General features: G+C 34.7%; 1 protein-coding gene and 1 long non-coding RNA gene across 2 annotated transcripts in view; one reads left to right on the top strand and one right to left on the bottom strand.

The window, feature by feature from the left end:
* Window positions 1-11,072, top strand: part of LOC117327331 (kinesin-like protein KIF25) — a 16,649-nt gene extending 5,577 nt beyond the window's left edge. The window contains exons 6-13 of the mRNA XM_033884261.1: window positions 275-327; window positions 1,263-1,337; window positions 1,754-1,903; window positions 2,364-2,525; window positions 3,821-3,990; window positions 7,331-7,492; window positions 8,229-8,384; window positions 10,053-11,072. Of these exons, the coding sequence (XP_033740152.1) occupies window positions 275-327; window positions 1,263-1,337; window positions 1,754-1,903; window positions 2,364-2,525; window positions 3,821-3,990; window positions 7,331-7,492; window positions 8,229-8,384; window positions 10,053-10,246 (1,122 nt within the window). The 3' untranslated portion in view covers window positions 10,247-11,072. The remainder of the gene's footprint in view (window positions 1-274; window positions 328-1,262; window positions 1,338-1,753; window positions 1,904-2,363; window positions 2,526-3,820; window positions 3,991-7,330; window positions 7,493-8,228; window positions 8,385-10,052) is intronic.
* A 3,326-nt stretch (window positions 11,073-14,398) lies between these two features.
* Window positions 14,399-22,719, bottom strand: LOC117327332. Its single transcript, XR_004532617.1, has 5 exons — window positions 22,373-22,719; window positions 21,462-21,624; window positions 17,471-17,571; window positions 15,309-15,385; window positions 14,399-14,739 (listed from the first exon to the last, which is right to left on the bottom strand). It is a non-coding gene; the product is annotated as an uncharacterized LOC117327332 (long non-coding RNA).
* Between the last annotated feature and the right edge of the window lie 841 nt (window positions 22,720-23,560).

Raw genomic sequence — 23,560 nt, forward strand, 5'->3', positions numbered from 1 at the left:
AATATATAGCAGCCTTCATTGTTTTACCTGGAGAGCTGTGTCTGAGTGCAATAGCCTTCTTTAACTTGGAGAACTCTTTAAGTGCTCATCTACACCTCTTCCACTCCTCCAAGCAATCTGTGAATAATTCTGACTAATTTATCAGTAAAAGAAAGTTCCATTAATTTTTTTCCTTTAAAAAAAAAAAAAATGAGAAGCCACTTATTTATTTTTCATAAAATGTTTATACTGTTGTCATCTGACGAGTAATTACACTGTTATTTGTTTTTGTAAGGAAAATGCATGCGTACGGACAGCTAAACATAACAAAGTGTTTGAATTTGAAAGGTAAGTCACATATACTATATGAAATGTCACATTAAATTTTCTGATACTGTACAGCTATCCCAAAGAAAATATCAATTGTTTGTTGTAAATTCGGTTATCCAAGACATTTGTCCAGTACGTGACATAACTCTTCACTTGCTGAAAGTAAAGGCCAGTGAAATTTTATTTGATAATCTAGTATGCAAGACATGGCAAGACAGTGAACATAACTTGTGGACTTGTACATCAAAGCTCATGGTCATATTGAGGTCAAAGGTCAATCATCCATCCAAAATTCTTTATGGTCACATACCAGATAATTTATGACTTGTTGAAGGTATAATCTCAATGAAATAAGGCAGTATAGGTTTTAGGCTATACCACTTCTGACTTCAGATTGAAGTGTAAGACCAAATTAATTGTCTAGGCTTTAACTTCTTACTATACATGATACATGTAACTGGAGGTAAATGAAATATAACAGAGATGCTGGATGGCACTTAAGCAATATGTTGCATACCATATACTTTATTTAAGTAAGGTGTATTTCAAATGATGTAGAGTATATCCACTGTTATTTTGGGAGCCAAAATTGTGTGATCCTTAGAAAGATCACTTTACACAAGTTATGTTATATTTATTTTTCACATTAATCATATGTGCAGTATGATTGCTGGCACATTTCACTTGCAAGGACTTTTTGGGTAAAACAAAACATTAATTTTACTACAATTGTCTCTTGTTTTGTTGAGCTTATAATTCATCATATTACACAGATCAAAAGGCTTTAGAAAAACTATTACTATTTAGATTGACTGTTGTACCTGATGTTGAAATAACATTCCTATATCTTTAAAGTCTGGTGATATTCTGTAAAGTACCTTTTATTTTTCAGTAAAGCACTTTGAATGTATGATTACATGTTGACAATTAGTGTGATTTTCTTCTTTCCTCAGAGTGTATGATCCTAAAGAGAGCCAAGAGAATGTGTTTTACGAGGTACAGCCTATGTTGACATCGTTATTGGATGGGTATGTATATCCTGTACCTACTCAGGTTACTGCTTCAAGTATGGGGGGGGGGGGGGGGGCTATAAAGTTGTTGAATTTAATGCTTATTGCAAGGATTTTTTTTTTTCTGAACAGTTTTTTTTGTGCCAGAGGATGATGGAGGGAATTCAAACCTGGGATAAGAAAATTAGAGAAAATCCAAACAAGGGATACGGAATTGTACAAAAGACACAAGATAATAGTACTTTTTAAAACAAATTGGGACTTAGCTGCAGTTGAGCCAAAATGAATTAAACTGCAATTAAACTGCATCCTTAAAGACAATCAACATAATTATCTCTTAAAGATGCTACACGACTTGTTTGTCAGATGTTGTAGGAGTTTTACTTTGAAAAAGAAGCGATATCAGCTCTAAATTGTTTGTATGATTTTGACAGGTACAATATCTGTATCATGGCGTATGGCCAGACAGGTAGTGGTAAGACTCATACAATGCTGGGTAGTCACAAGAATGAGGACTATAATGCATCACTGGAGCCACACCCAGAGGAGGGAGTCATCCCTCGTGCAGCTAGAGAGCTCTTCAGGTATGGAGGTAGAAAAGGCGGTCAAAGTAATTATCCAATATCCAAATATATTATCCAATACTTGTTGTGATATATCAACATCTTGGAGAGATGACTAAAGGAAAATGTGGAATCCAGTCATTATACAATCTGCAGAGTGTAAAATGATTTGTTTTTTGAAGTTTAACTAAATAAGTGTTTATTTATACATTGTGTTAAGTAGATCAACAAATGTAAGAATTTAGAAGCTAATTGATGAAATAATTAGATAGTATACTTTATAATTTTCCTATTTATATTGGTACATGAATTGGGTGTTTAAACCTCAAAATATACAATTGTATTTGAAGATTGTGGGTTGTTCACTTTAAATCTCTGTAATTGTTGTGTTATGCCCAGTTAAAAATAACTTAATCACTTAACAAATAGTGATAGTGATTTGCATGTTTAATTTGTGTTTTGTTTGTTTCAATTTTACAAGGTTGATATCGGAGAAACCAGAGAGACATCATACCATAGAGGTCTCTGTTGTAGAGATATATAACAACGACATTCGGGACCTCCTTAGCAGTGATGCCAATACAAAACACGATATCAGCACAGGGGTAGATAACTCTATCAACCTACCCACCATCACATTCAAGTAGGTCACTAATAACTGCCATATAGACAGTCCTATTGTATCCCCTTACCATATATACTCCAACAATGTTAGAGGTTGACACAGCGAGAAAATTATGATATGCTCTGTCACGGTCAGCGAAACGTCATAATAATTAAACCAACTGACCAGTGGCCTCTTATGTTATACTTGTAATAGTACCCCTTACCAGTGGTCTGTCGGTTGATTGTAAGTCTCTCAGCTGTGTGCGTAGATTGAAATAGTATGTTTTCACTCGCTGAGTCAATCTGTTAGTCTGTTTGTCAAGTCTAGGATACATCTCATATACTGTCACACAAAATTTCTGAATTTTGTGAATACCTCTAGGAATGGCAGATTGTTACGTGTATATTAAAATTGGAACATCATCCTTGATCAGATACAGAGTTACAGCCCTGTTATTGTCTGACCTGCAATGAAAAGTCACAAAAGTGAGACTACATTGTTATGTAGATTGCTACTAATCATTGTTGTCAACATTTCACTTTAAAGTTTTTTAAGTATATAGAGGATATCTAACAGTGTTTTCAGTAATACCAAATATATTTGTGGGGCTAATATTTTGATATTTTTCACGAGTGCGCAGCACGAGTGAAAAATATCTAAATATTAGCCACACGAGTGAAATATATTTGGTATTACTGAAGACACTGTTAGATATTCTGTTTATTACATTTTTTATCAACGAAAAACCTACCCAGTATGCTAACTAGGCCTACAGCGATAATTTGTAAACAAAAAATGTAGTTCCCCCTGTCCAGGTGCTGAGATATATGTCGGGCTTTCTGATTGGTCAATTATTTTGGTATTTTCTCATCATTAATTTGATTGGTCAAATCAGCAAAAGTGATATTTTTCACTCGTGATAAATATGATATATAAATATCACTTTTATAGAATGAATAATTTTTGATATTTCACTGGTAAAAATGTAATAAAAGTCCATTAACCAAACATTGTATATATGTAATTAGACCACAATGTGAACATCTCAGCACACCAATCATTTACGGAATATCATACAGACTTTATGGTGATTAAGCAAATTATGGATACTACGAAACTTGACATTACTAGGTAAAGTTTGTGTTTAACTCTATTCCTGCGAGGGAAGCAGCAGTGTTGTGAATATCTTTCACCTACAATTACTTAACTAAATGTATGAGAAAACTTCAATCTTTAGTATGGTAGAAAACTGCCTCCTTAAAATTGTGTTTTGCCCGGTCAGTTTACGTCATCCAGATTTTCATTTGTAATTTATTGTCGTCTATCCACAGGGAAGTAGACAATGTATATGATGTCATGTGTCTAGTCCAGCGGGGATTGAAAGCTAGACGTGAATCGTCCACTCTTGTCCATGACCATTCTAGTCGATCTCACTTAGTGGTCACTCTGACCGTAAACTCCCAGGCTCCTAGCTTCTTCTCTAAACCTTCCACACAGGACGGTAAGTACTTCACAAAAGTTCAGTGTATTTGGGTTTTAATAAGAAACAGATGTGAAATGTAGAAGATAAACTGTCAGTAATTGCTATTAATGTAAGGCATTATAATATGCCATTCACTTTGTTTTGTTTTCATTTTCACAAAGCTATTAATTTACTCATAATATTTTTAGAAAATTGTAAAACTAACACTATTACTAAAACTAATAGTCAGGCATTGATAAGTTAGGCTCATACTACTCAGTCTTCTCATAGTTTCACTTTACGTTTTTATACAGTAAATAATATAATTAACTACACAGTAATTACTTATTTTATGCAATAAATAATTAGTATAATTATATACATTGTAGTCAGTCTCACTCACTGATTGGCATTCAATCTTACATTATATAATAAAGATCACGCTCACATATGTATACACACAGTGCTTTGAATGTGTAATCCAACCAATTGATTGTTAAATTGGAGAAGAAAAATCATGGGTATTAAAATTCACTTTTAGTGGTCATTTAGTGGAATTCCCAATGTTTTTCGGATTTGTGAGTAATTTGATACTCTGTACTGTGTCCATGCAGTCAAATCTTTTGCCAAGACTACAGTGTGTGTTAAAATATGTCTCTGTTTCCAAAGCAAGCTGTGCCCATCCAGACGTTATGTCACACCCTTTCTCTGACTAAAGTTTGTGAAAGTACATGTCTCTATTCTCCAAACTGGATTGTGATCCCTTGTGATTTCTATGACCCGTTTGTTTTAAACAGTTTAATACAAATACATTCCACTTATTATCACATCACTTAATGTCACGTTTTGGTTTATATCACAGTTTAATTAACACTGTTAATATTGTTATTATCTGATGTCATTAATTTCTCTTAGATCGAGGTGACCTGTGGTCATCACCAAAAATGTTCATATGAATATGAAATATTGGTTTATTTATGGTGTACGTAACGAAGTACAAACAGAACTCTTACCACCAAGAAATAACTTTTTTTTAAATGTTAGTGCATATATTATTGTATATTATTAGTTTTATATACAGGGTATATTATTATATAGTATTAGTTTTATATACAGGGTATATTATTATATAGTATTAGTTTTATATACAGGGTATATTATTATATAGTATTAGTTTTATATACAGGGTATATTATTATATAGTATTACTTTTATATACAGGGTATATTATTATATAGTATTAGTTTTATATACAGGGTATATTATTATATATATTATTAGTTTTATATTCAGCCTGGTGATATCATGTCACTCCTAACTTGCTGTTGGATGTTACATTTGATATGCTTTTATTTAGAGTGTATAGTGAATAGCAACTACATTGTGTATTAAGGCTACACAATCAAAGACTTAAGTTCTCCAGTACAATAAATTGGGTTGTTAAAGTGTTCAACTACCACTTATTGAGGCAGGCTTCAATATCTAGTGGCTTCTGCATTTACCTGCAGCACAAAAGTCGGTGATTGGCTTATCTCTGAGTAGGGGCCTAAATTGCAGTGAAAATGTGAAAAATAGGGAGTTTATATCAGGTGAATTACAGTAAGCTAGAATTTCAAAATATGGACCATGAAGTAGATACATGGGAAAGTATGCATGATCTGCATTCAAGGTCATGTAATTGTTTATTGATATAATTTTTGTGTGTGTCAATGCTTCCAATTAGCAGTACACAGTGCATAGCAGTAGCTTCTCCTGTTGGACTTTCAGGTATACAGTGGATATATAACATCAATTTAGCAGAAAAATGTTGTTTGTGATTTAATTGAATTAGCATAATATACGTAATTTGTTCAAAATGGAAATGTGAATCAAAAAAAGTAATCTTATGAAAACTACCACAGCTGGCAAGTTCTTCTTTAATGATACTGTAGGACATGTTTTACGATCATAAATGCAAAAATGCTACGAGTCACATTGAATTTAATGTTTAAGAGAAAACTGTGTAGAGATTTATTGAATGAGAATAAAATTGAAATACACTGAGGCAGCCTATAGATGGTAATGTAAACATTTCTGTTCCAGCTCCTGATATGAAACATTACTGTACAAAATAATGACAACTTGTAAACATTCTAGGTATTATTGTAAACATTCTAGGTATTATTGTACACACTATGTTAACATTCTAGGTATTATTGTACACACCATGTTAACATTCTAGGTATTATTGTACACACCATGTTAACATTCTAGGTATTATTGTACACACCTTGTAAACATTCTAGGTATTATTGTACACAACATGTAAACATTCTAGGTATAATTGTACACACCATGTTAAAATTCTAGGTATTATTGTACACACGATGTAAACATTCTAGGTATTATTGTACACACCATGTAAACATTCTAGGTATTATTGTACACACCATGTAAACATTCTAGGTATTATTGTACACACCATGTTAACATTCTAGGTATTATTTTACACACCATGTAAACATTCTAGGTATTATTGTACACACCATGTTAACATTCTAGGTGTTATTGTACACACCATGTAAACATTCTAGGTGTTATTGTACAAACGATTACAAATTAACATGTAAACATTCTAGGTATTATTGTACACACCATGTAAACATTCTAGGTATTATTGTACACACCATGTAAACATTCTAGGTATTATTGTACACACCATGTAAACATTCTAGGTATTATTGTACACACCATGTTAACATTCTAGATATTATTGTACACACCATGTAAACATTCTAGGTATTATTGTACACACCATGTAAACATTCTAGGTATTATTGTACACACCATGTAAACATTCTAGGTATTATTGTACACACCATGTAAACATTCTAGGTATTATTGTACACACCATGTAAACATTCTAGGTATTATTGTAAACATTCTAGGTATTATTGTACACACCATGTTAACATTCTAGGTATTATTGTACACAACTTGTAAACATTCTAGGTACAAATGTATTATTGTAAACATTCTAGGTATTATTGTACACACCATGTTAACATTCTAGGTATTATTGTAAACATTCTAGGTATTATTGTACACAACTTGTAAACATTCTAGGTATTATTGTACACAACTTGTAAACATTCTAGGTATTATTGTAAACATTCTAGGTATTATTGTACACACTATGTTAACATTCTAGGTATTATTGTAAACAACATGTAAACATTCTAGGTATTATTGTACACACCATGTTAACATTCTAGGTATTATTGTACACACCATGTAAACATTCTAGGTATTATTGTACACAACTTGTAAACATTCTAGGTATTATTGTACACACCATGTTAACATTCTAGGTATTGATTGTTTTTGTTTTATACTGAAGGGGCTATGCAGCAGACAACAAGTAGAGATGCCAGGGGACGATCTCTGTCTGTTCCGATGTCAATGATAAGTGGCCCAGGTCCTGAACCGCCATCATCCGACAGCCAGGCAGTCATTAGGACCAAGTTACAGTTGGTGGACCTTGCTGGTAGTGAATGTGTTGGTAAGTGCAATCAGTACTAACTCTCTTCATTAATGTCGAGTTACTTATTTATAACATCATTTTTATTGGTAATTTTTCTTTGCAAAAAAAAAATATTATAGCTATCTTTGGTGTGACCTGATTTAAATGTCTAGCTTACTTTATTGTACCACAAATACCTCCATCACCACCACCACCACCACCACCAAAATGAAAAAAAGATTGGCCAAAAATAGGGAAGGGGGCTTATTTGTAGCATTCCCTATGTTTGTGTGTCGGAGATCTTTGATTATTTTGTTGTAAGGTACCTCCCACTGTACAGTAGACTAGTCCTTAATTGACAAAACCCATGTCATTTCATATCGTTCATATAATATTCTTTCTTAATGTAACAGAGCGCAGGAATTATATAAATTTAAACCACTGCCTCCGCTAGGGACCAAAAACCCGGGACCTCTGGCTTACTATAGTCTTGCGCTCAACCGATCGAGCTAAAGAAAAGATCTCTCTAGCTGAGCGGTATATTGCGGCTAGTATTTACCAGGGTTACATTAATATGGCAATTAATAAAATGATCCATTACACTATATGTGTTTCTATCAGAGCTGATATTCAGGATTTTGTCAAGAAGAAATTGAACCAGCTAAGAAATAATGTTTATAACTGTTAACAATGGTATGATATATATACCAGTAATATACTGCTCACCTTTACATGATTGACATGATCCACATTTTGCTGTATATACTGTGTACAGGGATGAGTGGTGTGACAGGAGCTGCTCTGAGGGAAGCTTCCCACATCAACAAGAGTCTGTCCGCCCTGGCTGATGTCCTAGGTGCTTTGTCAGAGCATAGAGGCCATGTTCCTTACCGAAATAGTCGTCTTACTCATCTCCTTCAGGACTCAATAGGTACGTCACATCTAAATGTCAAATATCACAGGAGAGGAATGGGGACAAAAAATGGGACATTGTTATATGTTAGATATAGCAGTTTTAAATTATTATTTCAATTTTATTGCCATGTGACAACACAAATATTCTTGAATATGTCTAAGCATGAAAATATACAGTTAAATGAGTAAGAGACTAAAATAGATATAAAAGTTTGGAAACATTTTTGAAATACACAAAATTTAAGAAAATGTTGTCAGGTATTTGAATTGATTGGTATAATTGATGATGAGACATTCCATTGTTTCACAATAGCAAAACAATAGCTTGTTGTATTTCACTTTTTCACATACGTCATGTCCTCCATTTTGATCTGGCGACATTTAATGCATATGTAGATTCTGACCATCCATATATATACAGTAAACTCCGGTTTTCAAGAAGTCAGTCGGACCATGAAAACAACTTCGTAGAAACCGGACTTCGTGAAACACGACCAGTCCTCCCTGTCTAAAATTAGTCTCGATATATATACCGTTCACCAGCTGGCTAGCTAGGCCTAGCGTAAATGTGTAAACACTAACTGTATGATCAGTATTTAAAAACAACAATCACTGGACATTTTGTTAAACTTGTGTTACATTTTAATTATTATTTACAAATTGTTATTAACACAACGTAAGCTAAACGCATGCATTGAATCACGTCGGCATTAAACACATTGTCTAGAGTGTAATTAGAAATGATGTCACCAACTTTATTTTTCCACTCATCCACAGTTTCCTCGGAAACGGAGGAACTTTCCCCAGAACTCACTTTGCTTGAAATATCCCTTCTTTTTTTGAAACGTTCAATGAAACCATTCGAGGATTTGAAGTCACTGTATCCGAGATCTTTCGCAAGATCCTCTGCTTTCGCGGAAAGTATTGGTCCATTGACGGGAATATTTTTATCACGCACATTGTGGAACCATTTAAAAAGCGCTTCCTCAATATCTGAGTGGTTTGCTGTCCGTAAATACTTGCGTTTTGGACTGAAAGTTCCAGTATTAAAAGCTTTCTCTATTTGTGCCCGATTTTTCAACAACGTACTCAACGAGTTTTGCGGTATGCCATAAGCCTCCGCTATGTTTTTTTTCGATTGAATTCCTTTGTCGACATCAATCAAAATTTGGTGTTTCGTTTGAAGATCCAATATATTTCTCTTTTTCGGAGTAGCCATTTTGACACCTTCCTTCGTGTATAAAGTGACAAACAAATGAACAGTGACTTGTTTTTACAGCGATTTATATCGGGTAGGGTTAATGAACTGTTTTCACAGTTCGTACATACAGGTAAATTATCCCGCGGGGACCCCCAGACCATATCGCACAAAGCGATAGTTCGTACATAGCGACTTCGTGAATACAGGATTAATTTACAAAGGTTTATATAGAGGCTCAGTAGGGGATTTTTAAAGACTTCGTGAAATGCGGTATATCGTTAAATCCGACTTCGTGAAATGTGGAGTTTACTGTATAGCCCAGTGACTGAATGACTATGATCGCATGAGTAGGCTTTATGAATTCTGGGCAGTTAATTTTTCATTTGCTGCCTATGTAGGCTTGCCATGACTTCATTCTCAAGCATACATGTACGTCAGAATGCTAGGCAATATTGACATGCATTCTATATTTGCCTTGTTTAGGTGGAGATGCCAAGTTACTAGTGCTGCTCTGCGTGTCGCCCTCCCAGCGTTACATCACAGAGTCACTGCAATGTCTGGGCTTCGGTACACGTGCCAGGCAGGTAGCACGAGGACCAACCAAGCGCCGACTCCCCTCCTCAGCCGAGAAAGTCATTGCTGATAACACACAGCGACCAAGAACAGGAAAAACATAGCTCATTGTTTTTACCTTTTGGTGATTCAGAAACTTTTTTGAACACTTGCATTCCAAGTTGTACCATCTTACAGGAAATGGCAGTAGAGTTCATGGAACTTGATGGAAACAATTGAATTCCTGCCTTAGCAGGGACAATTTAGTCTTTAATTCAATTCATTACACAGCTGTATGTGATACAAGAAACTGTTTGGACTTCAAAACTTAAGAAGGGATAATGAATTTGACATTATGTTATCAATGGATTGGTAAGATTGCTGTGGTGTATAAGGTATTGTCAAAATAATTCTTACTCTAGCTTTATAAGAAATGAGAAACAAGTAAAGATAACTTCATCAGTCTTATATAAGATAGCTGAAGGAGTCGAATATACATGTACTGTAGTAGTGACATATGGTTATTCTTCAGATATTTTAGAAAATTAAGCATGGATAGAAGATTTGTATGTGCACTTCAATAAATTGTATCAATTGTGTTCCTGCTATATCGATACTGTTCAGAAAAATGTTAATGCTATATAGACACTGTTCAGAAAAGTGTTCTTGCTCTATCGATTCTGTTCCAAAAGTGTTCTTGCTCTATCGATTCTGTTCCAAAAGTGTTCTTGCGATATCAATACTGCTAAGATAATTGTTCATGTCATAGCAGTTTTCACATTTCTGTCAAGATGGAAGTGTTCAATTTCTTCTATGAAAAGACAAAGCTATATTGTGTTAAATCCGTCCAAAATAATGTTGACTGTGATATTTTGTTTGTCATGATAAATACATTTTATGTATATTTCATATGATGATTTATGAATCTATAAATGAAACTAGTGAACAAAATATTGTGTTAATTGATTTTTTTAACTCATCAAAAACCAAACTGATGGTTGGGAGAATTCATCGTGTGTTGGGTAAGTGGACATACAGAGACAGAAGGGGTTCAAAACGGGAAATGTAATTATAGAGGAATAATCAGAAGACCAGAGGATTTTAAACAAAATCTTATGAGGAGCACCTTTAGATAAAGGGGACCAAATGTTTTATCAACCCAAGAGAAATAAAAAAAAAAACTAGGTCCAAAACAGAACACCCCAACAGTTGATAAACTAGGTCTGAAACACAACGCCCCAAACAGTCGATAAACTAGGTCTGAAACACAACGCACCAAACAGTCGATAAACTAGGTCCAAAACACATCGCACCAAACAGTCGATAAACTAGGTCCAAAACACAACGCCCCAAACAGTCGATAAACTAGGTCCAAAACACAACGCCCCAAACAGTCGATAAACTAGGTCCAAAACACAACGCCCTAAACAGTCGATAAACTAGGTCCAAAACACAACGCACCAAACAGTCGATAAACTAGGTCCAAAACACAACGCCCCAACAGTTGATAAACTAGGTCCAAAACACAACGCCCCAAACAGTCGATAAACTAGGTCCAAAACACAACGCCCCAAACAGTCGATAAACTAGGTCCAAAACACAACGCACCAAACAGTCGATAAACTAGGTCCAAAACACAACGCCCCAACAGTTGATAAACTAGGTCCAAAACACAACGCCCCAAATAGTCGATAAACTAGGTCCAAAACACAACGCACCAAACAGTCGATAAACTAGGTCCAAAACACAACGCACCAAACAGTCGATAAACTAGGTCCAAAACACAACGCCCCAAACAGTCGATAAACTAGGTCCAAAACACAACGCCCCAAACAGTCGATAAACTAGGTCCAAAACACAACGCACCAAACAGTCGATAAACTAGGTCCAAAACACATCGCACCAAACAGTCGATAAACTAGGTCCAAAACACAACGCCCCAAACAGTTGATAAACTAGGTCCAAAACACAACGCCCTAAACAGTCGATAAACTAGGTCCAAAACACAACGCACCAAACAGTCGATAAACTAGGTCCAAAACACAACGCCCCAACAGTTGATAAAATAGGTCCAAAACACAACGCCCCAAACAGTCGATAAACTAGGTCCAAAACACAACGCCCCAAACAGTCGATAAACTAGGTCCAAAACACAACGCACCAAACAGTTGATAAACTAGGTCCAAAACACAACGCCCCAACAGTTGATAAACTAGGTCCAAAACACAACGCCCCAAACAGTCGATAAACTAGGTCCAAAACACATCGCACCAAATAGTCGATAAACTAGGTCCAAAACACAACGCCCCAAACAGTCGATAAACTAGGTCCAAAACACAACGCCCCAAACAGTCGATAAACTAGGTCCAAAACACAACGCACCAAACAGTCAATAAACTAGGTCTGAAACAGAATGTCCCAAGATTAATTAAACTTGATCCAAAACGGTACACACGAAGAGAGAACTGTGACCAAATCAGAAGCCCCAACTGTCAATAAATTAATTACATTTTTGAAGGTCTAAAACAAAACGCCCCAACAGTTGATAAATATGTCCGAAACTGAACTCGCCGACAGTCGATAAACTAGGTCTGAAACAGAACTCCCCAACAGTAATTTGAAGTGGATTAAATTGATAACATCAAAGTCAAAACCCTCACGAATGCTAGAGTACATGGAACATGTATCACCTGTAATGATTTGTCCATTGTAGAAACCGGTAGTACATAACATGTTCTAAAATAAGTCACCATGCATATGGTGTATACATATACCTGTCAACACTGCTATTTTCGACTGACATCTCCGAGTTATAGCACTCCAATTTCAATCGCAAAATTGGCACCAAAGGATTAGCACATTTCAATACAGTACATATAATGTAGAGCTAAGCATGTTTTTAACTGCATTGTACAGCTGTTCCTTCCTTCTTGGACTCGTCAATGATAAGGGACGAAAATGTTGATATCGAAGAGGGGACGGAGAAAATTCCACAAAGGCCGTCTAAAGAAATATCTTAACGTAGATGTAGTAAGATGCATTAGTCCCACTATTCAATAAATTACATGATCTCCAATATCGGATTTCAAATAAACTTAATGGACATATTAAATGGTCTGAAATATGTCGTTATTCAAATGAATTTGAACTTGACATACAGTTTACAGTAAAGCTCGCGAGGAATAATTAAATCAGCATAGCAGTGTCTATACCTGCAATCTCGAAGACTTGAACAAAAGACACATGGTATTAACACCTTCAATATAGAGAGTAATTAAACTATGGCGGTATCATTAAACTTCTAAGAATCATCAGTGATATTGCTAGGGGCCTAAAATGGCGACTGAAGAAACTCGAAATCGTTCTACAGAACTTCCGATATCTGAATGGGGAAATGCCACAGTCCTACAATTTAATAAACTGTATAATTCTCAATACGGATTCAAATGATCGCCAAGTCCCAACTAGACCCAGTTGTTCAAAAGGTGATTAGGCTAATCACATTTTAACAACATTTTTCAAATCCTGATATAATAAATTCTGGTAGAACTAACTTGACAAAACTTCATGAAATTCTGTAATTCTTAATTCTCTTCCAACTGGCATAATTTAAAGGTGATATACTCACCGGTTTTGCAACAAATGAGAAATTAAATTTACGCTAACCAAGTGAATAAGCTAATCACCTTTTGAACAACTGGAGATTAGAGAAATAAATCTTATATTTTCCCATATCTCATGTGTCTACATTTCAACCTAAATTGATTACAGGTACAATATTGCCAACTGCCGAAATTATGTACTCTTTGCCGAAGATGTGAAGAAAAAAAATGAATTTGAGCAACAAAATTAGTTTTTTTTTTATTAAAGGCTTACCTTAGTAGAGATCTCAAGATTTCTAGTCTTGATACCTACAGTTGCTAGTATATGTATTGGTTGTTATCGTTCTGGTATAAGTAGTTGCTTGTTGGGAAGCCGGTAGTTCCGTTGTCATCGCCCCGTGTTAGTAGTTGCTCGTTGATATGCATGGTGGTTCGGCTGTCACAGCCCTGGTATAAGTTAATGCTCGTTGATAAGCTTGGTTGTTCCGTGTCCGTTGAGCAACCTTTCCTATATTTACATGGCGGGTGTCGTCGATGAAGCGGAAGACGCTTACCCAGCGAAACACCTGGTCTTATGATCTTTGTACTTGTTCATTAGTCATCGTGTAAATCTTTTTATTTATGTATTCCATTCGTTTGTCGGTTTTGAGTTCAAATTACAAATGTACAATTTCGTTAACATTTTCAGATATTTTATTGTAGAAACCATTAGCTGTATAAAACACACACACTTCGGACTATAGTGCTATTGACACTCAATATCGTATACTAACCCGCCTTGGTACAGGGATTTTGGTTAGGTACAGTCATTCTGAGTATAATGGCCCTGAAAGCTACTCCACACTATTGATTTTACAAGCAAGCTCATAATACACTTAATATGATATTCTGTTTACACAACTTCTGTAGCTTCTCGTCAGATGTTACTGTCTGTTGATCTATAAAACTGTACATAGGGAGGATCTACGCCTTTTGTTCATGTTTTTGCAGAATGTATATTGAATATCATCCAATACCTGAAAATAGACAAACGTTTGTAGTTAATAATATATCTTGATTATCAATTTACAATTGTATTAGCATTTGAATGATAGAAACAAAAATGTAGACGTACTTTATTTGGCGCACTCAAATTTTAGTGCATTCTGAATTTGAGCGCAAAAATGATTTTATATAGAAACGCCATATAGAAAGTGCAATTAGTGCAATAGCAATTTAGTACAATGCGCCAAGCGCAAAAAGCAGTAAAATAAGCTTACCACTGAATATGTACGTTTAAAGTAATTGAATTACAGCCTGAATATAAGAAACGGCCTGAAATAAATGCATTGAATGCCTGATAGTGAATATAAACTGCATTATATAGCTTTTCAATCTTTGTAGGACTCGTTAGACATCCAGACGGAGAGAAAAGAAAGCAAAATACATATAAAAAACAAATCAGAGTATTATGGCATGATCTTCAACGTTGTTTATATATCTATAAATTTGGTATTTGGTAAGATTTGGATATATATCACTACCGTAAACATGGACATTTGACAAAAACTGGCATATATTCAATGTATACCCGATGAATATATACCTCATCGACTTCTGGAAATGCTTTAGACCTGAGTTTTGAAAACATTTCTTGTCCGTTAACATAAATTTCAAAGGAGTCTGAAACAAAACAAAACCAAGAATTAAATAAAAGTTAATTAGATAAAAAAACACACACACAAAAAAAAACAGGATTGCGGGAAGTATTTCATCGAGCTGTTTAAGTGTTAAAACATTCTACATATATTTGACAATGACAATGGTCTCCCGGAAGGGTCTACGGATTCCTATAACAACAGATAATGTTGTATCTGGAACGGTTAATAGGATGTGTGGTTTTCCCAGAGAGACAGGATCTACTGGGTTTATCTCGATTTAATCAGACAAGATAATACCCCATTATCGCCCTGATGAACATATCATCGATTACCTTTCCCATGGTATTTATCTTTAGATCACCACTACTCAACTAGATTCTGTTATGACATTAACAGCAATTTAAATATATTGATATAGCCACTAACATGATCGAAATAGCAGATTAGTCAATGCCATTACAGTAGTCCCTTGTGTTTAATGTTGAGTTGCTTTTTCTTGCTTATGGAAATGACTTTTCCTGAATATGCTGTATATAAGCATGCCTTGCGAAGGTGAAATTGAAAGAGATGAAAATGAACCTATGATTTAACGTTGTTTACATTGGCTTATTTTTCATTCATTTTCATCGAACATATTGTATATAACGCTTGATATACGATGTTAATGTGGTACAAGTAATCACTGGAAGGTTAAATGGGGTTTGGTTTGTTTTTGTTTAACGTCCTATTAACAGCCAGGGTCATTTCAGGACATGGCAGGTTTGGAGGCGGAGGAAAGCCGGAGTACTCGGAGAAAAACCACAAGCCTACGGTCAGTACCTGGCAACTGCCCCACGTAGGTTTCGAACTCGCAACCCAGAGGTGGAGGGCTGGCGTTAAAGTGTCGGGACACCTTAACCACTCGGCCACCGCGGCCCCTTAAATGGGGGAAAACAAATTGATGTAGGGGTACCTCACTAATAAAGAGATTGTATATATTAATATTTCGTCATCTAGTCCAGAGCTATAATATCGATTTCTCTGTCTAGTCATGGGAGAAACTACATCATTATTTGATACACTAGCGCGACTATATATTGTCTTCCAGAAGGCTGTATCTTCAATGAGTTTCTTTGTATTTGACATCGACCAAAATCGTAATTTACTCATATGATAATGAGAACTGTAAACTATAGCTCGCTGTGGACTCTGTATGAGTTACAAATTGTACTTAATATTAGGAAGTATATGTTCATTTTTATTTTGATCAACAGAAACTAAACAATTCAATAATGTATGTCGCACTTACTTCAGTTGAGTTGAATGACTTTTTATGTTTTGTATTGATCAAATTATGGAAACTGTTTCCATAGAGCTGTGTATAATCTAAAAGCCATTTTTCTTGGTAGAGTACAAAGCGAATCTTAGTACACTGTATAATTTAAAAGTCATATTCTTGGTAGAGTACAAAGTGAAACTGGGTATGATTTAAAAGTCATTTGCTTGGTAGAGTACAAAGCGAGTTTGATTATAATTTAAAGTTAATATAAATAATAGAGCACAAAGCGAATCTATGTATAATTTAAAAGTCATATATTTCGTAGTGTACAAATTGAATCTGAATATGATACATGTGGTAGAGTACAAAGCGAAGCTGCGTATGATTTAAAAGTTATATACTTGGTAGAGCACAAAGCGAATCTGAGTATGATTTAAGTTATATATTCTTGGTAAAGCACAAAGCGAATCTAAGTATGATTTAAAAGTTATATACACTATACTTGGTAGAGTACAAAGCGAATCTGAGTATGATTTAAAAGTTATATACTTGGTAGAGCACAAAGCGAATCTGAGTATGATTTAAGTTATATATTCTTGGTAAAGCACAAAGCGAATCTAAGTATGATTTAAAAGTTATATACTTGGTAGAGCACAAAGCGAATCTAAGTATGATTTAAAAGTCATACTTCGTAGAGTTAAAAGCGAATCTGATTATAATTTAAAGTTCATATACTTGGTAGTGTACAAAGCGAATCTGAGTATAATTTAAAATCCATATACATGTACATTGGACTTGGTAGAATACAAAGCAATAAGTCATCTTATGCATGTGAAATAGTTGATTTACCTTTTACTGAATATGTCCCGGTGACGTCAGAGTCAGGGAACCTAGCCAGGACTGCTAATTTAAACATGATGAACGTTTGTCCATGCTCTGGTCAGACATATCTGTAAGTGAATAAAGGTGAATACAATTAAAAACCACATAACTTACATAGCAAGAAACGGAGGGTACATATACAATGTTAGCTAGATATATCATTGGCTTGGAAATCCAAGCGACAAAACACCGCTGAGATACCAATTGCAAAAGAAGCACGTCATGCCAGAAAAAGGCGCAATCGAACTGAATGGTTGATACGTGTGATGTATTCTATTATATCACGAACAAGCTCATGTGATCTGAAATAGACGTATCTTCGTAAGAATGAAATCAAAATGAAATCAAATATACTTAAAATTCAACGTCTGTGACAAAACAGTAACAACTTCTTTCTTTTCTATACGTGCAATGTATAATAAAAGCTATAATGTCTACCCTAAAGAGGTTACTCCTCATCCAGGTTACTATGTTTGTTGATGTTAACGGCTGAATATGAAGGTATGGAATTTAATGTCAAGCTCTGGATGGTAAATTAATATAGGACTTCATGTACTCACTATGGCATTTTATTGATGATATGTTGTATGCAGGAGTACGGAAACGTAAAATGACATGACTTTGAATCATTTCTAGACTTCATATACTGTATATCGTAAAACAAAAGTTAACTTGGACATCATATTACATCTTATCGCCCAGCCAATGCCAGAGCCCCAATACCAATGTTCGATCACAGAATGTATAGTATGTATAGTGTAAAGTGATCGCCTCACACCTCGATTCTCCCGCGCTATAAATCCAGAGATGTGTACAGGAGTACATCTGTACTTTCCTTGTTTGCTTTGTTCTCAGCACTGTTTGAGATCGCGGATACACGTCGTAATGCCATGAACTGTTACCACCCATAAAATCAGGTATTAGTGGTAAGGCTTTAACACTACAACCAGATAGTGTTATGCGGGGGTCATAATTTGGTGTCAAGTGCTCTATATATTATTGACCATCAAATAAAATGAACAGCTTGTTAGAGCTAGATCGATCTACAGTACCATATCATTGGATATCAGTCAGGCGCATATACATTTCTAAGGAATGATTTCAAAGTCATATTGAAAATAAACCTTCTGAGATCAAATGCAATGACAAAATAAAACGGTTTAAATAATGTACAGTTGTATATGAAATCTGAATACATGTAGTAAGATTTTTTTGTTTGTTTGTTTTTTGTTTTCGGTTTTTGTGTTTTGTTGTGTTTTGTTTTTATCTTAGGTTAACAGGTTTGCAGTATTGTTCTGTTTCATTAACCATCAAAATTAATTATCTGCAATAGAATACCACGTTCTTGGTAATGCTAAGATATTTTAGTTAATGGTATTGCCTTTTCGATCAGTATGCAATGCTTTCGGTTTCATCAATTAGAAATCAAGACAAAGTCATCCGTACTAACCATTTCACCCTCGTACACAAGGGACCACGTTCACGTTCAATGTCTGGACCCTTGGACAATATCATTGCAAAATACAAGTCATAAACCTACCTCCTTGACATGTGTCAGGGAATAACTGACCAATGGCTAATCAGGTGAATTTCTTCTGAAGAAAACAGAGGAGTGGCATCCAAGTTTAAAACCCAGATTATATAACCTGCAATTTTTCCAGGAGAAATTCTGGACAGGGACTAGAGAGCCAAAGTGGAAGTCACAAAAATGACAAGTGTGACCACGAAACGAGAATACCACATAGTAGCCGGTATATTGGGTCTCAAGGTAGGGAAAATGTGAAGATTAAACCAATAAAGAGGACAATGGTTCAGCATCCAAATGAATGGCCATCCAGGAAGTCATTTCTAAAAAAAACCACTTAAATAAAGAGTAAATGTAACAATTAACACTGAACTGCCTGCCTCTGATATCTAATGTCGTTAAATACACTACGCAACTGGATATCGTGAAATACACAAGATCACCTAACACATAAAGCTGATGTCACGCCGTTAGCTATTTTCAGAACGTAAAAGTGCTCTGATGATTAAATGCTGAGAGATATAAATAAAGTTTTATCATTTTACACGATATCCCAGTTATTAATATAAATTTGTTTCTATTTTAGGAAATTTCTAGCAATACTTTAGAACGGGAAACGCACAAATGCCATCTTGTTTGTCAGACGTTTGTGTTGATTATCCGCATATTACATATTAAACTGAATATATATATGAAAGACATACAGATAAATTCCACTTTTAGACATGAATTTAGTAATATATAAAGCATAAATATGCCGGATTTCAACAAGTGTCAAATTTCAACATGAAAGTGCATCAACCCTTGTACTAATGAAATTGGTGATTTTGGGATATTGGTTAGTTTGAAAATGTTATGAAATAATCAGTGTTTTTATTCTGAGTCAGTACTGGTGTCTCTGAATTCAAGATGCCAGCTTACAATGCTTCTGTATATCGTTTACCACCCAGCAATCTCAAACGATGGTATGCACACCAATGAGCAAATTTTTAAACATTGATCAAGTAATATGCAAAGCGCATGTCAAATAATGAACATTATTTTATGGCAGCATATGTAGCGAATTTCTCTTTCCATCCTGAAATTACATGCGCAACATTCCGCTAATAAAATCGACGCCATTACCCTATAGTTCTGAAGTGATGCGCATAGAGGATAGTGAATCGCTTCCTGTTTAATAACTATTTCACACGCATGATCAAATATTGGATTTTTCTTGAGTGTGAGCACAGTTAAAACGAGTGTATCATACATTTTCAACAACAACAAAATTAAAAAGCGCGGGAATCGGTAGTAAAATCTTTTGACATCCTTCCCTAATGACGTTACGCTTCAAAACAAGACTTTGAATGGGCTGCTCAACACAATTTCACGGCTTTTCTATTGCTACCTGGATGGTGTTGCTTGCATGATTATTGCAGAAATGCATAAAAATAGCCACCTTTGGACCGAAAAATCGGCGGACTTTAATGCAATGAATAGAAAGATAGTCTTGATTGGCCAAAACAAAAATTAAATCACCACACCGATGATGTAAGCAGTATTTAAGTTTTTGCTAATTTGTAAATTTGTAAAAAATTTGATCAACACTTGATATTAGCTTTATTTTATTTCATTATCACAATAAACAATGCACTGATTATTATAAACAATAATTGAGATCAAGAAACAGATAGAGAAATATCAGCCTGTTTCCTTAACACGTGAAATTCGGTATTTAAGAAATAATTAACGATGATTCGTGTATTATTGCAGGATATACAACGAGGACGAGGATATTTTGCAATTGAATTAATAATGAAGGCCGCAGGCCTGAGTTATTAATTAAAATTGCAAAATATCCGAGTCCGAGTTGTATATCCTGCAACAATACACGAGTCAAAGTTGATTATTTCTATTCTACCATGTACTGTTTATTTCTGAGATCGACCTATTTCTAATAGAAAAACAGCAAAGAAATCCCGAGAAAACCTTGTAATTTATTTCTTGAGTATTGCATTATTTGTTGATGAAATATACAGGCAATACAGTACTACGATCAAGAGCATCTATCATATGGCATTGATTTTGATAAAAAAAAAAAAAAAAGAAAAAAGAAAAAAAAAAAAATCCGTAGGATTCGAACTCGCGTCGTGATAAAAAGATTTTGAAAGTCTAACCCATTAGCCCACTCGGCTATGGTTACCTTTTATAAAACGGGTGAATATTAGATATATAAAATTGTTACAGCCGTGACTCCCGACCGTGTATTATTGGCACGAGCGTGGGTTATTGGAAAATAATACATGGTTTTAAACCAATCAAAACTCGCGTTGCATAGCAAACATGGTAGAATGATATATAAACAATTTAAAGGAGTGATTTACATTTATCATCAGCCAGGGTTTTATCAATTAAACGTTAAAACATCCAGGAAACGTGTGTGATACTCACCAGTAATCTATCTGTATAACTAGATGTACGGGTTTGTGATCCTGAGCGCGGGATGATTTCCTCGATGATCGAGCCTCACGCTCGGCCATTAAGGACGGTCATTCACAACTGTCTCTGTCGCTTAGCAGGATATTTGATCTTTCCCTCTCCATCTTATTGGACTCTAATGAAATATTTATATAATCAATTAAAATTCAAGACAACAAATCTAGGGTCCTTGGCGATTCTTCAAAGTTTAAAATATACATATGCCTTAACGTTAAATGTATTTTCCTACACCTTTTCAATTCCTTATCTGATTTAAGTAGAATGTCGATGAGGCAGATTTTGTGTATATGCCATATAGTTGTTGAATATGCTTTAAAGTTATTCAATATGCTCTTAAATTAAAGAGAAAAAATGTACGTAAACCGTTATTATGGAAATAAGATATTTGTATTTTACCTAAGCCTTTATATTATCTCTAAATAGTCATAGAGGCATGAAAAAATCCACTTCTTACTTATATATATTAAAGTAGTAGAATATCATTAATGCTAGCACATTTAAAAGACTTCATGATTATAAAGTAGTAAATAATCAACCTTTTGAGTAAAACTTTGACATTCATGTCATACGTAGTTAAAAGTTATCATCGAAAAAATATCACAAATAAATTTCAAATAAGTTGCAGAAAATATATCTGGTTACATTTTCATCAGTTAAAAAATACAGTAAACATTATGTGCACTATAAATCACTTGCCTACAATAAATAAAACATTTGGTAATATAAGCATATATAGAAAATGGAAGGTAGCAATCGTTTTCATATAACTCATCTCGGCTTAGAAGAAAATTTCACTTAAGCAATGCTACCTTAGTTTGAATTAATGATAATGAACAATGAAAACTACATTGTAACATACTCACTTTGTTACTCGAGGTAGGACGGCTGGTACTGAAAATGATTTAACATCCAATTATTGTAGTTTTTCATGCACGGCTTCCTCAATTGCACGGTAAATATTTACCGAAGTATCCGTGTTCTCAAGTTTATGGGCTGATGTCAATAGTGGAATATCTAATGGTTAAGTCGTTATCGACACATCAGAATAGTTTGGTACAATCATATCAATATGTTACCTAGCAACATCCGTGGCAATCGGAGAAAAGGATGTGGGCAAATATCCAACGCTACCCGAGTCAGTCGAACATTGCCTAGTGTCATTTTCCCCGTTATCGTCTGTAAGCCTTATACGCATGAGATACGAATTTCTCGTTTTGCAATTCAGATGTACTTTGAAAAGATCTCGCTCCTTTTAAAGTAAATTGACAAGTCGATTTTCCTGTCTAGTCTTTTGGGATGGTTTGTTATAAAGACAAAACACAGCATTAGCACTGGTAAAGGTAAGAATCAGTGTTTTATACTCTAGTTATGTGTCACGTCAAATTTTGCTGAACTGAATTCGTGCGTTTGGGAGGTGAAACGTTCTCAAGCAAAAGTTGAGCGAAAGTCGCCTTTTGGGTCCTGTCCCTCTCATTCTGGGGGTCGACGCAACATCCTTTATGTATGATCGCACTCTCCCGATATATGTTTACTAAAGCTCAGGATTTTAGGCACAGCATTTTAAACGAAATTTAAGCTAATTTACGCTTCGGGGATCCACTCCACTGACTCCAAGGGGTTCAACCACATTTATTTAAGAAATGGGTAGCTCTACCAAATTTTGATTGAAATCCACTTATGCGTTTAGGATTACGCATACATTGTAGATAAGATGGTCTAAAACGTTTATCTTGTCTTCAAAATGAAAACGACTATTGGCAATGCGAAATGAGTAGATATATATCAGAAGAAGTATCATTCAAAAGAAAACAAGTATTTTGGCAATATACCCCCATACTATCATAAAGAAAAAAAAATTCATATGGCTAAAGTTGACGTTTGACATTTTGACTTAAAAAATAAGAGCCTACTTATTAGGCTAATAATGAGTTAACAACAAATTCCCTAAAAGATAATTTGTGGTAAAAGCAAACTTGATGTTTTCAATGAAACTCGTCACTCGTCAGTCTTTTCCCAACTGTATATTTTAAAGAAAACATAACAACGGTTTT

Source organism: Pecten maximus, chromosome 5 (genome assembly GCF_902652985.1).
Source record: "Pecten maximus chromosome 5, xPecMax1.1, whole genome shotgun sequence".
Classification (NCBI taxonomy): Eukaryota; Metazoa; Mollusca; class Bivalvia; order Pectinida; family Pectinidae; genus Pecten; species Pecten maximus.